This window comes from Chelon labrosus (genome assembly GCF_963514085.1).
Source record: "Chelon labrosus genome assembly, chromosome: 4".
Lineage (NCBI taxonomy): Eukaryota > Metazoa > Chordata > Actinopteri > Mugiliformes > Mugilidae > Chelon > Chelon labrosus.
This window is the reverse complement of record NC_140340.1, coordinates 15,792,748-15,809,681: the sequence shown is the minus strand read 5'-3', so window position 1 is coordinate 15,809,681 and position 16,934 is coordinate 15,792,748. Positions and strand designations below refer to the sequence as shown.

The 16,934-nt window shown below is 40.4% G+C and overlaps 1 protein-coding gene across 1 annotated transcript in view; it reads left to right on the top strand.

Moving 5' to 3' along the window:
- Window positions 1–16,934, top strand: part of snta1 (syntrophin, alpha 1) — a 39,931-nt gene that overhangs the window by 14,662 nt on the left and 8,335 nt on the right. The window contains exons 3-4 of the mRNA XM_084543086.1: window positions 15,642–15,837; window positions 16,055–16,244. Coding sequence (XP_084399212.1) covers window positions 15,642–15,837; window positions 16,055–16,244 — 386 coding nt within the window. The remainder of the gene's footprint in view (window positions 1–15,641; window positions 15,838–16,054; window positions 16,245–16,934) is intronic.

Sequence of the window (16,934 nt, the reverse complement as noted above, 5' to 3'; positions counted from 1 at the left end):
TAGAAGAATTCATTAAATCAAGCCTTTATGTGTTCATCGACAAAGGTGGGGCTGATTTAGGCTGACAGTTAGTTCTTAATTTCGTAATTTCTTTCCCTGGATCAATAGTCTTATCATGTTTTATTTTTTAAAATATATATATATTTTTATTATCAATTAGAATTCGCAAAGTAACTAAAGCTGTCAAAAAGTGTATAATGTCCTCTGACCTGCAGTGGAATGAAGGCGGAAAGTAGCAGAGACATAATATGCATAGTAAATTAGAGTAAAACACAGAGTTTGCTTATCCCGTGCGAATGCGCCACATGAAACACAGACGTAGGGGGGTCGGTCACATGACGTCCCCAGGTAAAACTAGTCCTATGCAAATAGGGCTTTACACACATGAAAATTTACACACACGGACGCACAAGGTGTTAAGCAGATAGGAAGGATAAATAGGTTGCAGAGGACAGATCAAGATGCTGAAGTAAGTGTGATGGTAAAGGCCGGATTGTGTGAGTGTGTGGTTGGACATAGAGGTCAGTTTGTATGTCATTGTGTGCCTGTGTGAGTGCTGTCCATGGCATGGTACACAACAGCGCGTAGTGCTAGAAAATAATGCCACAATCCCTCGGCTCCAGTGATGGACAAGGAAAAGGGCGCCGACTAAGTGAACCGACGTACGCTGCTGTCAATGGATGATATATTCATGAGAGCAAGCAGACAAGAATCCAAAAGTCATAGTGAACTTTCCACACAAGTGTTCCCTCCTTTTCCACCCAAGGCCCAGCCATCCAGATTGGTCCAGTTTGTAAATCTGCAGGACATAGCCATTGACTGTCAGGTCAAAATGGAACCAACGCAAACAAATATTTATTCAGACAGATGATTAGTATGAGGGAGGTCTCCATCAAGGTGTTTTGCAATCCGATCCTGATCATTTAATATTGAGTTTCGGCTGATCCTAGTTTTGATCCAGTCTTAAACAAACTAAGTTTGCACATGTTTGTACACAGGAAAACCTAACCTATCTTGAGTATACAAAAGAGGTAAGATAGAAAAAACATACACTGATAAAAGACACACTGTTCTACATTGTGTGATAAGCTTGAACTCTCCTCTGGTACCTAAAACAACCGAAATTTTCATTGAAAAGTACATTTTGGCCTTGGTGTGATTACACAGTTCATGTTTGTACTTGCTGGGGGTTTATCTCAATGTCCCAAATCAGTTCCAGTAGAATTTACTTGGGTTTCCAAAGGGACAAAATCTTCTACGTGTCAGTTTGAATATGCGTGTGCACAAGTGAGAGTGAGGGACAGAATGAACAAGAGGACTAGTTTCCTCTGCCAAGACGTTTCTGGACTCTGCCGGTTCTTTCTGTCCTGTCCTTTTCATTAAGGTATTTGTGCTCACTGTGCACACACATGGATTAAGGAGGCTTAGTTATGGAAGCTCCCTGGTTGCAAAAATTCCCTTATCTAAGTTTCTTTAAGCAGGGACGGTATATGTTTGGACATGTGTTGTTTGCCATATCAAAGTCTGCTGACTTCTGTCATCCCTACTGAGCTGTTGACCAATATTTAGAACTATTGATTCATTTGGTACAGAGTCCAGAGTGTTTGGGGAAAGCATTTCACTTTTTGAAGCCTGAATGAGATTGAATAGAATGTTAATATGCTGCAGTTCAGTGAAAGCATGTCAACTTTATCTAACCTGATGATGTATTCAAGAGGAAACCCTTTCAGATCTGTTTTTAACTGTGCCTGATGAATGTATTTAGAATTTTCGAAGGATATCAAACGCTCACAAATTTAATCTGATATTTACACGTGCTGCAGTGACTTCCTCAAAAAGCCAAGCGTAACTCTGATTCAGGTCTCTAGTTCAAATGACATTTCAGAAATCAGCTATTTCTACCTAAGTTCTAAGTTCTTCTTTAACCACAAACACTCATAGCTGAGATGTTTTTTTTTGTGTTTACTTCTGTAAATTGAAGTTTGGCCACGTTTTGCCTTCCGCGTCAAAGAAAAACAAGAATCATCCTGCGTGGCATAGCACAGGTGATTCACATCAGGTAGCTCTCAGGGTAATCGACACAAATGTAGACGCAGGATACATAGATGTGTAATTCAGCAGCAGCTGGTCTGTAGAGTGTACTGCTTAAGCTGAATGTTTGCAATAAGTTGTGTTTGTATTTTAATATATGACTTTCTGTTTTGCTGGCTCCAAGAATGTGGACATATTAACACTGCAGGCCTTTCTCGGCAGTGAATTACCTCTCTACGTGATCCGTTTCTGTGTCCACGGTGATTGTGCAGTGATTTGAATCAGCTGTTCAATACAGTTTATATGTAGCTCAAACTGGCTTGCCGTTTTTTTTTTTTTGTTGTTGTTGTTGTTCTTACTGAAAGAAATACCTGTTTAAGACTTGTACACTCAATTAAAAGTAAAGCTGTATGTACTTGTTAAGTGTGTAGGTCTTTATCTAACATTTAACTACAATCCAGGGACGTACTAGAAAATGTGTGCTTTCCTTTCGTTCTTTTTAGCCACATTGACTGTGCTGTATCACATGTGCCAGGGACAGATAGATGACTGTTACAGATTAGCTACACTATTCAGACTGTACCTTTCATGTGGATGACATGTTGAGTTCATGTCGCATTTTATCTCTCGAGTTGAAGTCCCTCATTAAGTGAATGCAGTGGCTGTGCATTTGACTGTGTTTAGTAAATGAGACTACACTGAGTGTATCGTGCCTCAAGACCCGAAGGTATTAAATCTTGCTTTAAACCCGTCAGAACGAGAACATCCAATATACACATGCGGGAAGGTGTTTCAGCAGCACCTGTGGTGAGGCTGAATTCAAAGAGTTTCATTTGAGTTTGTGGTTAATGTTGGCTGAAGGATGCTCGGTCAGCATTCCCACAAGAGCTAACCCCAACCTAATCTCTTTGCATTTCTCTCTTACACACATGCGGCCTCTTTCGATCATAGGTTCCATCATATGATGTGATGGATTTGTATTAATCTGTGAATATGATTGGCTCTGAACCTTCTAGTTTAAATGAATAAGTGCATCCATACATTGATTTTTGATTCTTTGATTCGAAAGGTTTTGAATCTTCTTGATTCTTGAATCTGTGGTTGATTTTTCTGCAGTGTTTTCAGTATTCTGCAGGTATGAAAATCAATAAATGCCATGAGACCAGGTCCACTGTTGGAGAGCATATCTGGCTACAACAAACACACAATAATACCATATACAAACGAAACGGTATGTACCACCCTCTTTAGCTCTGCTTTTGTCACTGTAGACCACGAACAGAATATAAAAGCTATAATATAAGAGTGTAGACGTGCAGTTTGAGTTACATTTTGCTCTAAGGGCTAAAAATCATATTTCTTATCTACAAATCAAGCTCTTCAAGGATGTGTGTGCATGTATATCTTCAAAAGAAGATACATACTAGGATCTAGGTCTTTTTAAGCAAGGCCAGCAGAGATACATAGTCTTCTTCTATCTCCGTGCGCTGATTCAAATATGGTTAAGTTAGTGATTAATGGAATATAATGACTTCGGGGGGTAAGGTTTAAAGCTTCTCACTGAGACGTTACATGTTCTTGGCTAAGGCTGTCTCTACACTACTCCCTCTTTGTCTAAAGTTCTTGGGTTCAGTTTCTGTGGCACTGAAGCAGCATATTGCTCAGCCCAGTTATGGCTCCACGCATAATATAGACTCTTCTCGTATGAATTTGCACTTGGACTACTTCTACCTGTCCTTCTGATCCAGAGGGTGGCCCAAGTCGTCTTTGGACCGGTTAGAAAAACAGTCAGGGAGACAAGTGAGATTTTTTTAATTCACAGTTTCCGACTGCAAATTCTCTGGTGGTTGTCTTTTGGCTGAGCTGCACCAGTCCTGTCAGACATGTGAGAGTTTGAGAGCATTTCTGTGTATTAGCTAATCTATTCATCTGGTGGGTGGCAGCAGCATGGCCCTGTTGTTGGGAGCGTTCTTTCCAGTAACCCTTTTGTTTCTTCTTCTTGTGTCACTGGTTAGAGGGAATGCACAACCCCTTCTGCTTGTGTTTTGCCAAAAGTAAAGTACTAATGATCTATTTTCTATTTCTTTAGTGTGCACATTTAAAGCAACACTAAAGAGTTTTTAGTACCTTAAAATAATGTTTCAAAAATAGTTTCAGTGATTTATCACCTCAAAACCGGGTGAAAGCCAATTCTGTATTCGCTTTGCGGCCCTCTATTGGCTGTAACCGCACTATGTAACTTTGCTTCGTCGGGTAGCGTTTTTGTAGTTCTAAAAAGACTACAAATTTGACCTGCTTTACGGCAACGCGGCTACAAAATCCGGTAGGTTGAGGCTCAAATCAGTGCGAGAGTGAATCAGATCAGTGAGAGAACACTCAGCAGGTGTGTGGAAGATACCAGCTAGATAGTTTTTAAATTGTCGTCATGACAGAGCCTGCAAAGAAAAGGAGGAGTGTAGGCTACTGTCCGATGAGGCGAAGAAAAGAAAACGAGAGCATGATAAAGAAAGAGCTAAAACGAGAGTGAATATCGGACCGGCTCATACTCGATGGCGACTTGGCTTTGCTGCTGCTGGACTTGTAAGTAATACCGGTAATATTTTTTTCAAAGTGTGCATCGGCGTACAATACATTGTCAATTATTTTTTCGGCTCATCTTAGCTAAGGCGTTAGCTATTGTGCTAATATATACGTAATCGCTATGGCTCATGTTGGCTAAGGTGTTCGCTATTGTATACTATCGCTAAGCTAAATATCGCTGTAACTATCACTGCAAGCTAAGACAATAACTGCCAAAATAACCCCAAATGTTTGATCGTTCCCAAAGTTGTTGATTCTTAGTTCACAACGGTCTCTGAAACTTTTTTCAACAACATTCACAAGATTTTCATAGACAATGCAAATGGCTATTACATGCTAAACTGTTAGGCAATACGTTTCTTTATTTTTCATCCTTAACCTATCTGGCTATTGCTAATCTGCTGTTTCAAATTTACAGTTTCACACAGAAATAAAAATAGCAAGCAATGTCATTATTTTGTTTTACTTCATTCTAATGTTGCAATACATCATACTTTCGTAAAATCATGCAACATACCTTCAATATCGTTGATTGTTTCCAAAGCCGGTTCTGCATAAACAAATAACGTGCCTGCGACAGTAGGATGCAGTCGGCTTACTTATTTACGACGGAAGTAATGGACAATTACACTTCCAACCAGTAGGGGGACCGAAGAGGAAAACTTCTTTAGTGTTGCTTTAAACCTTCTGAAACAACATTTTCAGGCACTTGTTGCTGTGATGGCCTTCATGGTCGTCTAACTTTAATGTCCTTGAAACAGTGTTGCATATCTTCTCAGATAAAACTACTTCAGAAAGACCAATTTAAAGTCCTGGATTAAAAGTACCATTTCTTGTTTTTTCCTCCTTTTGTTAATTTGTCCTGTCAGTCAAATTTAATTGCAAGTGAAAAAAGTGCATCTGCATGTGGACTTATTCCACTGTGGTCCATCTAAAATCAAGTACAGTTGGTTTATGGAGGAGTCTGTATGAAATGAATACACATGTAACCTGACTGTGTAGTCACGCTATCAACTGTTTTTTGGTTTTCCAAATGAATATCTCAGTTGAGGTATAAATGCAGAAAGTGTTGATACCGAGGCACCGTGCACGATTAGAGAAATCTTATTACAGTGGTGTGTTAGCCCTGCTTTAATCACACTGAGTGACGTCATAACTGCCGTCCTTTATGTACAGTTGTGCTAATGACATGCCTGTATTTTATCTCCCACTTAAACTTTCTGGCTATCGTTCCTGTGACAGAATAATTATTACTTTGAAAATAATTCTTTCTCTTGTAGCTTGACTGAGTACCTCATCCAAAACCCTTCAGTCTTTTTTACTACCTATTGAATATTTGTTCTCAGCGATCTTTTATACTTTCTTCGTCTTTGTGCGACTCCGCTCTGCAAGTGACTTACATAATGGTAAGACATAAAGGGCTTTCTTATAATTTAAAGATAACCATTATCTGGAGTTAATCGGGATCGATCTCAATTTCACTTCAGTGTTGGTGGTTTGATTGAGCAGTTGCATGTTCCAAGCAACTCGTACTAATTTAAAAAAACAACAGCGTCTTTATTTATTTCCTTCCACGCAAGATGAGTGGACTTAAGAGGCAATTGTGGTAATTGTTCTTTTATCCTCACAAAATGGACCATTGACATAGAAATTCAACTTTTAGCATGTTGAATTCTTAATATTGTAAGACACTGAGCATACTTGCTGTATTTAAAAATATAAGGCTGACTGTGAAAGAGTATATAACCGGTGATGGCACAACAGAATTCATGGTCTCATTTTTCTTCTTAAAACTGACCAAGATGTGTTGATGATACCCCCAACCTCCTATCACTCCAACTCCCTCCTCTCCTTTGCATACAATAGTCATTCATTTCCAGATGGATAAAAACAACAAAACCTTGATTTAGAAATCCCACATAGGCTCCAGGTCTGTTGCACGTAACCATCTGGGCAGTTGACCATTGAAACATTTTTGAAAAGGGCTGGCGCAAAAGAATTTTCTCAGTATATCATAGGTGTGAACGAACCATTTTTCTGTTGAAGTCTGTCAAGGGCTGAACATCAGTCAACACTCTTGTTCACAGTCAGTGTGACTGGCTTTGCAGTTAGCGTGTCACGCGGCTTGTCATATTGGAATGGAAGATTGTGAACAAAGGGCACTCTTATGTGTAATTCATAGTACGTTGACCGCGTAGCTCCGGACTCCCCACCGCTACCTGACGTGCACAACCCCAGAAATGTAGCTACATGTCAAGACAACCTGCACGGTAATGGCTATGATTGGTCCAAAATGCATTTCCTTGTTCATGTGAGTCAGTGGACGGACAAGCTCAGAAAGTCCTCCTTTGCTCAGGCACAGGTATAAATGCTTTCAACCGCATAACCCCCTATACCATCAATGTGCCGCGGTACTATAAACTATGCTTTAGGCATGACCACTGTCACACTTAAAGCACGCCCATAACCACCAGTACTTCCTCACACAATGCTGATCGTTCCTGTACTCTGTGGATTGGCCACAAGCACATCGCTCCAGGCCTGCCAAGATAGATTCTTGTGTGATCTCGTTATCTAATGAATATTGTGTGAATCCAGCTTGGGCCGAGGCCCCCTTGAAAGTAGATTTTGTGTTTTAGTGCCTGCAGGTGTTCATTTTCCAGGGACACAAGTAGCTCTCTTATTTACAGTGTATCTGGCACTTTCTGAGAAATGAAACCCTCCCCTCCCGTTTCTCAAAAGCACTCACAAATGCAGCCTTCATCTGTATAAGTCAAACATTTTCATTTTTTTTTTCATTTGTGTTATTTTCGAACACAAGTAACAAGTAATCTGGGGGAAAAAAAAGGTCGTGCAAGGATAGCTTTGTATTCCTCTAAGCTTCTGTTTGGTAAAATTGGCAAAAGAGAAAATTAGCACAGAAATATAAATTCTGACTTATTACCTTTGCTTTTATAAAAACAAAATAAAGATAAATGATGTTTTGCAGTGCTGCAGCCTTCCTGCCACTATGTATCGCTCTTTATAACTTTGGATAGAAACAGCCGAGCAGTACCAAAGCAGCATAGATTGTTTTTTGTTTTTTGTGTGTGTTGTTGTGTATTAAATCAAAATGTCATTGGCTGTAATGAGAGAGCAATTACTGTCCAAGTCAATTATTTTCTGTAGTAGCCTGGCTTGTACTTTAGCTGTGTCTGTCCTGAGTCTCTGTGTGTATTCCTGCTGTGACACCCGGTGCCACAAAGCCTGGTTCCTTTTTCCTTCAGAGCTGCTGGCCCGTGAGGACATTGTGCTTACACTCAGCAAGGGGATGGATTAAGCCGCAAAATAACACAGCTTTATTAAATCACAAATCTCCCTCAGACCCGTTCTCCCTCTGTGGCGTCAAGTTTGCTTAACAAGCCCGCTCTGAACCCCTCTTCCCTGATCCTGGGCCCCTGATAAATTGGTGGCCCAGTCTTGGTGCCACAAACTTCATTACAGGCTTAGATTCCACTGAACCGTCTCACAGTATTGTGCAGCATGTGCATGTTGGGGATGGAGTGGAAGAGAAGACTGTTTATGCTGCTATTATTCAGACTAAATAAGGCAAAAGCATAAACAAATAAAAACAAATGAATGACTTTTTCAGCATTCTAGAAAATTGCTGATGTACCATCCAAAAATAAAATGGTATTTCATATTAAATCCAAATTAGCTTTGTACTTGGCACCCATATGGCTGTGTAATGGGTACACTGTGTACCTTTGCAGTAACCTTTATAAACTTTCAAATAAAGCACTTATTTTTAAAATGGAGAAGCCGATGTTAACGTCACTTCATTTCCCTCAGTACAAATGAAAATTAACTGTAAACAGGTTTCGCAAGTTGCACAGCAAGTCACCGCTCTGAATAACACCGACAATGCACGCTCAAATCTATAAATGATGAAATGACTTTCTTTGCATTTCAGGCAGCAGACGGAACGGAAAAGTTGGAAAGTAGAAAGTGGAAAAGTCTCTAGCTGAACTCTCCGTTTTCTCACTGTTCTTGTCCTCTGCCAGATCCTGTTCAAGTTTCCTTCACTTTCACTTTGTTGAATTAGGATAATTAACTCTCCTGACACACTATGCAAAGTAATCAAATGTGTGCTTTGGCAGTATGTGAATTAGTTTAAAAGTCTGATTCACTGTGCTCTACCCTATCTCTCTCTCTCTTTCTTAGCCTCTCTCATTCCATACCTAACACCCCCCGAGAGGTTGGCATTTATCCATAATTTTAATGAGATGGGCTATAGGAATGATGAACTTAACTAAATCATACAGAGCGGGGGAAATCTCTGGCTGACTGATGCTGCCAAAAAGAGACACAAATTAATCAGTGAAACACTGGGGATACATAAAGCAGACATTTATTAGCTGTATGTGACAGATCACCTAAGAGGAACTGACGCGCACTAGTTTTATAGATGCACATGTGCACACTTGCCTCAAAATATGCACAAACACCACTTGTGGGTTTGGTAAATCAGAGCAGAAGAAAAACACAATTTTCATATGTTTATCTCCACTGTCGAGTCGGACTGATAATCTGGTTTATTACGTGAACATGTTTATTAACAAGAATTCCTTAAATCTTTTATATAAGTATCAGTGTTAGTTAGTTAGTGAAATGGCTTGTGCATGATATGAAATGTGTTTGGAACAGTGAATCCACAGAAATATCAGCTTGCAGACTTGCATCTTTCAGCTCATTGTTTTGTTTTTGCACTTCATGCCTCATCAGTTCCATTTCCAGATGATGCCAGTGTCTTGCTAGTTGACATAATAATACATTTATACTATGGTCTTGTTCATGCATGGTATTAACATGTGTCCTGAGTGATTGGATAACAAAAAAAACAGCTTAAACTATGTGTGTACTAGGGGTTGAACAACCTTCGGATTTTTTAAAGTCGACTAATATGTGGTGAAAGTCGAGCCGATGTTGACTAGTCGATGACGTCACACATGCAAACACAGTAGGAAGTAATGCTTTGCAACAATGAGATCTAGAATATTGACCTGAATACATATTTTAGCGTTTCATGCAAAGGAAGCTATGGAGGCTTTTCTGCAAGTTTACTGAAGCTTGCTACTGTCGGCCGTAGCCCATGTCAACACCATAAACACGGTCAATCTGACACTTTTAATATGCGACTCACTCCCTTAGTCATCATTGAAAACAGTGGATGTAAGGTTTTTTTTTCATAACTCCTTGCCGTTCCGACAGCCTGTATGCAGGGCGTCCGCTATTTTCGCCGCTAAACCGGGGATTAACTCAACCCCCTGTCTATGTGCCAAGACATGTTATACATCGTTGGGAAGCTTAATTTCTTCAGATAAGAATGATGCATTATAACTCCAGTCTCAGTAAACACTTATATCAGACCAGTCGCAAACACACAACTTTATACGACTCATCTATTGAGCCTCACGGTATTCCAAGAGCATATAGAACTCCAACAAAAATGGTCGTGTTACATTACCAAGGATCCAGTAAATGTCCTCCGGTAAAATAGTCAGTCCACTCCAAGCCATTGATCTATAAAGACACAATGTACGCTGCAACACACCTTCACCATTTCCGTTAGAAGCACATATTTTCCACATATTCTCAGTTGTATCTTCAGTTAGCTTGCACTTATTAGCTACACCGTGACAGCACAACAGCTCTGATCTCTGAGCTTTTGATTGACACCTCACTTGTCCCAATAGACGACTGCTCACCGTGTTGTCTTTGGCACACTTTTGTCACACCTGGTGCTATCCTTCGAAAAAAGAGTGTAAAATACTCTTTTTCTGTGGTATTATTGTCAAATTTGAAATGGGACTCGATAAGAGTTCAATCTGCGGTCCTAATGTGTTTTCCAGTTTGCACCACCAAGCTGCAGTCATTTTAAAGGCCAATATTACTAAGAAAAAAAAATAGACAAGCTTTTTCCAGTGTATTCAAACTCCTATTACTCAGTGTCAGTAGCACTTAAAGAAATTCTGGGTGTTATCTTTCAAAAGAGGCCAAAACCATGCCTGTACTCCAAATGGTTCAAGAACAGCTTTCAATTTACTTTGGATATGCCTTTAGGTGTTCTTTAAAAATGACAGGAATTTTGAATGAGCTAAATCTCAGCCTATACAAGGCCTTGTCTGTCGGCGTGTCCAGGTTGCATGTGTGTTCACACTACTATAGGAATATGGTCACAAGGGGCCCCAGTCTATCTCCAAATGTGGTCTGAGTGATAGAGTCTCAAATGCGTTCCTCAATGCGTCTTGGGAGTGTTCACACTGTTACTCAAAGCTGGCCAGCTGCAACACTCATGCCACACATTAATGTATGATAAATGTAAAAAGCTTTGAACATGTTTTTAGTCAACTGGAAATACGATCTAAAAAACAACTGGTTGATAAGACTGTCCAGGTTTTATCAGTCACACTCAACCGCATGCTTTCCTGTTTGCGAGCTTCAGATTGTTGCTAAATCTAATCTTTCTGATTTGTATTTTCATCCTGTTGCACAAGAAGCCATTTTTCCTACATCTGATCTACGATTCAAAGACTTATGAAGTTTACTCAGAAATGGCTTTTTCCTTTTTACCCCAATTAACCCTAATGCACTGAATGAAAACACCAAGTGTTCCTTGTATTTTGTTCAGTTATTTATGATGTTGTTTTGGCCCAAGACATCTTTCCCCTGGAGGTGTAACATTGGGACATTCTTCGCCTGACGCGGTTTACAGAGCCAACAGCATGCTTCTGAGGTCGCTGACTGGCCAATGACATTCCAGCTGCTCCCACGGTAACCAAGAGGGGAGGGGAGGGGAGGGGAGGGGGCTGGCTTGCATGTAGCCTTGGTGCATTGTTTGGTCTCAAACCAGTGCTACTTTTTACTGCCAAGTCAAGAAACATGTTAGCAACTGCCTGACACATCAAGCTGACAGGATAACTGATGGGCCCTCAGAGAACTGAGTGCGGTTGGGTGTGGGTGGTTGTGTGATGGTGTGTTTATATTTTATGTTTATTAAGTATTAAACACAATGGTGAGTACAGTTTGAAATCCATGCTATTGCTTTGGCAATCTGGATTGTCCAAGAAACTGGAATTTGAATAAAACTCAGTCCAGTGTTGAGTGAATTGTGTCGAAACTGAATTGGCCCGAAAATGTCGGGTCAGGATTTGTGAGGTTCAGTGTAACAGTAAAGACTTCAGCCAGAGAAGCTTAGCGACGGATCCTGCAGAAGAAGCAAAGAAGCTCCTCTCTCTCTCTCTCTCTTTTTTTTTTACACACAACACACACACACACACACACACACACACACACACTCTACAAAAGTAGTTTCACTGGCTGCCAGATAAGCTAAAGTAATAACAGTGCCATCTCAGCTAATTTTAGCTCTGTATTGAATGTGCCGCCACTGGTATTCATGGCAACATTTCTGGCTGAGCTTAGCTGTATATCGGGCCTGTATTGCCTGTCTCACTCGTTCATATTCTCTTTTCTCACTCCCGATCTATCTTATTATCTCTGTCTTTTCCGTGTTTTCTATTGCATTTCTCCTTCCCCTTCAGTCCTCAATCCCAAAAGCTATCCCGTCTCATTAGTTATCTGGGGCCACGGCTAATGCCTGACATTTCTAATCTGGGAAACAGCAATGTCATAATTTCCACATTCCTTTTTGGAGAATATTAAAGCCTCCTTTTTAAAGTATACATCTCATTAAACCATTATCCGTGCAGTTTGCACATAATGAAACCAAATAAACTCCGTAAAAAGTGTTGACCCTCGACAGTAGCAGGTATTAGCCCCTCTGGCCACGCCTCTGCTCTCTTTTCTGACTTTCTCCTGACAAAGTTAAGTAAAAACCGTGCAGCTCTTGGTATAATTTATTTGAGGATTCAAGAGATGCACGTAGTCAACCCTATTTCCATTTACAGCCTTGTGGCCAAGCCTGCCATATTGAGATTGACCACATCAATTTTGAATGGCCGTAGTCCAGCAACAAGGAAGCAGTTGGCGACCCCGTGGTGCAAACATCAGTGGATTGGCACGGGAACAAATGGACAGAAGCTGATTTCCATGAAACATTATGTATGCAAGTTGACAGCTACTTCAAAGCTGGTACATATTTGTTGCTCACTGCTTGACACATGTTTTCAGTCTACACATTCCTAGTGTGTCTGGTTTTGTCTACAGATGTGTAACCTTTTTTTTTTTACTCTCTTTTGATTCACTGAGATAGAAAAATAAAAAGGGGGAAATGCATTTTCCAGATGCTTTAATTGCATTAGTCATGCAAGGTGGGTTTGGAGAGTAGTTCATCAGGGCGGCAGAGAAGAAAGAAGATAGTGGTTACTGAGGAATTTTATACTTGAAGGGTTGGATAAAAATTTCAATACCAGTGCAAATATTATATCTGAGTTCTGGTACCACTTCAAACCTGTTTCTCTCTGTTGCTTTCTTAAAAAATAAAGATATTTTTCTTCAAATGTTTTTTCTCCTCATCCAAAATGACTGCAACTAACTAATTAACTAATAACTAATTAATAAAATAAAAACCAACTTAATTTAAGACTTATGTACAAACATTTACATCTACCTTAATGAGGCTTGATACCTGGCAACATAGAGATCATGCATTATCTTGTGAGCCTTTTTATGTTTATCAGCAAAGTGTGCACACTGATTTGCGTGTGTGCTTAAACCACAACTGTGTGTGTCGTAAATGTGTGTCCCAGGAGACCATCCCAGTGGACCATTGATGAAAAGAATGCTGTTAAATCTGCAGGGGGGGGAGACACACGGCCAAGTGTGGAAGAAAGTCCTTCTCAGTGATTCTTCATAGCTTTAAAGAGGGAACGCCTTTATTTGAGATATTTAAAACATTCCACTTCATAACTAAAGTGGAAAAAAAAAAAAAACCTGACCTCATCTGTCTTTGAGACAGATTAGAGGTCCGGGACATTATTATAGAGGGAGAGAGTTTTAAAAAGAGCTGCAGACTGGAGGACACTTCAAGCCGTGCTGACTCAGAAGACTTACTGTATGTTTAGTTTTCTGCATTTAGGTCATGTCCTTTTTTTGCAGCAACTTAAGCCCCTGGCCCCTTCAGACATGCACCGTAATCCCTAAATGGCGTCATGTTTGGAAAAAGAACCCGAGTCATTTCTTCCTACTGCTCGTGGAAAAATACTTTGTGACATGCTCTCATTTCATGTCATTACATATGTGAACCAATCTTCGGATGTGACACTAATTCCGGTTTGTGACGACAGAGAGGATTTTTAAAGCGGCATGTTAGGTTGAAAATAGATTTGATGCTTTCATAATAATAATAATAATGAGGTGGCTCGGTCCAACATTGAAATTCAATATATGATGGCCCTGTTGTGGCAAGGACAAGATAACAAGTGAACAAGCATGCTCATCAGACATAACGTCCTGCTATACGGCTGTTCCCACGCGCTAGATGCCGGTCATGTAGGCATTACATTTGTAGCCTTCATGTCCTTAGGAAGAGTCAAAATAACACTTTTCCACCACTGAGACTTATGTGTGAAAACTAATAAAAATGTGATGTTTTATATTTATTTATTTAAAGAAAAAAAAAAAAAAAAGCATTACCACAGTGAGATTATGTGATTTCTCTTAATCTTCCTTCTTAGTTGCTGAAACACTATGCCGGCTCTTGATAGTAGAAATCTAAACTACTAGCGTGCCGTTTGTGTTGACATAAAACCATATAACAGAAGGATCTGTCACACTGACTCACCGCTTGATTTTTTAAAATAAATATCTAACTGTCTGGCTGGCTGTGGCTTTATTTTGGTAATGGTGGAAGCTCCCCTCTCTTACTCTCGTCGTCTGGTGCTGCGACTCCTCTGCCTGCCCTCTGGCTACGTGCCTCTTGTACTGTGCAAGGAGAGCACTTCACACTTCCCCAGTGAAACCAGAGCTCTGCCTTCGGCCTCCTGCCTTGACATGTCCTCTGGGCTATTTTTACTCCGGCAGCGGCTACTCCTGCTCTGCCCATACTACAGCCTACAGGGCCGGAGCTGAGGCCATGTGTTTCCACGTGCGCCGCTGTGTGTAGGTGTGCACGGGCGTGTGAGTGGTAAAGCTGCATTTTGGGAAGACATGTTGACAGAATGGTTTACAGTCACAATTTGATAAAACAGCTCCGATAATATGCAGCAAGAAGTGTAATTGAGGGGCAGTGGGAACAAAACAGAAAGAAGAAAAGTATTAATCATTTCTGAAATAAAGAGATAATAATACACATATGGGAAGATTAAAATATACATATATATATATATATGTATATGTGAAAAAACAGTCAATACTGATTAGTCATTTAGCCTCATATCGACATGCAGTTAATCAGTCCAGTCAGGAATTTCTTTATCTGTTCCCAAAGGGCGATTGATTGTGCAGCTGTGCAACACAGATCAGATGCAGAAAAATGTGGAAAAAACAATGAGTGTGCAACTTAAAACTATTACAAAACCGGTGATTTAGATTATATTCACTGAAATATTATTACTATACTAAGATAGTTTGGCTTTTGAATCCCCAAACGCATCCCGGTGTGCTTGGTCACCCGTGCCACAGTGTCAGTGCACACAGCTGGAGGAAATTACATCCCCTCTCTGCCTCCAGCTGGTGCTCAAGATATGCCCACGCACGGCAGAACTACATACAGCAGAAATACAACATTAAGATGTTTTTAAGATGATAAAATACCTCCCGAGTTTTTGCTATGTTAGGACTTTTTTTTTTTATCATCTCGGCTCTGTATTTTAGCTGAGATAACATTTGCGACAGAAGTCTTTACACGTGGGTCTCTGCGCCATTTCGAAGCAGTTCTTAAACGCTACAGTTTTCAACTCATCTCTAAACCTGGAGGCTCCACGCTCTAATCTCTCTCTTTTCTCTCCCTCCTCCATCCTCTTGTGCTTTTTTTTCTGCCTTTTCTCTCTTATCTAATTCTCTCTTTTCACTCTCCGGCGCTGCTTCAGTGAAGTACATCAAGGAGATGTCCGCCTTCTTTAAAAGCTCCGGGTCCCCTGGAGCAGGCCTCCCGTGGGATTCTCCCCCTTCCACACCTCAGAAGGCTACAGAGTTATCCCATGCTGAGGCGAAGGAGCCCCGCTGCATCCCACTAAAGATGTGCCAGGTGTTACGAAAACAGTGCCCCCCAGACACAGAAAACAGGTACTGCGTTGTTAGATGTTCGCCGCTTTATGTAATATTTTAATCAGGTCAGCAATCTGAAGATAGCAAAATGACTTAGAGAGATTATTGTAATAAGGACTTGCTCACATATTCTCTTAAGATCTTTAAGGTCTCTCTTATTCGTGTTGTATCTCACCAACGGCCCTTTGTTCTATCTCCTTCATGTCGCTCTTTTTCCTCTCATCTCACTTGCCAGGTATTTTGAGGTGATTTCATCCAACAGAAAGAACTCTGTGTTCCTGCGGGCAAAGGACCCAGCTATGGCCCAGTCCTGGTACAATGCCATCCAGGCAGGCGCTGCCAACCTTTTAGCGCGAGTGAAGGATGAAATGAAGAGCATGCAGCCTGGTATGGAGGTCAGACATCTGGGCTGGATTACAGAGCAGGTACGGAAGAACACTCATGTACATGGTTTATACTGCAACAGTTTCTTTGTAGTATTCTACACATTTAACGCTCGTTTATTTTTTATAGTGTCTCGTCTTTCCTTAGGCAGTTTTCCACCCCACTGAACAGTATAATTGTAATCTGTTCTAAAATGCATACAAAAACAAAATCAACAAGGGCACGTTTTCATGCCGACAACCTCATTCCAGATTCTTGACTGGGGCCAGCTGATGTCCACTGGTACTTACAAATGTATGATATTCATAAATGCTCCATTAAAATACATTCGATTATTTTATATACCTTAGTTTAACTGTTTGATGAGCATCTCTTCTTTTACTACATCATGTGAAATAGTGGTTTTATTAATACAATGCAGGATTGTGCGAGCTCTATAAATAGGCCTGTATTTGTTTACATTTTCTGTTGTTGCAGCACAGTACTTGAAGATGTGGTTTTATGAGCTTGAGCAAACCAAAGCGGCTGCAGAATGGTGGTTCTGAGATGTCTGTTGTCAAGGGGAAAAAAAAACAAACATGTTTCATTTGAATGAACATCCATCCTTTGTGTTGAACCAAAATACCCAACAAAATGAACTTCAGCCAAATAAAAGTCGGGAAAATACAAACGGTTTGAAGTGCCGATTTCACTGGTTGTTGCACCACCAAGAGCAGGGCTGTCCAAACTTT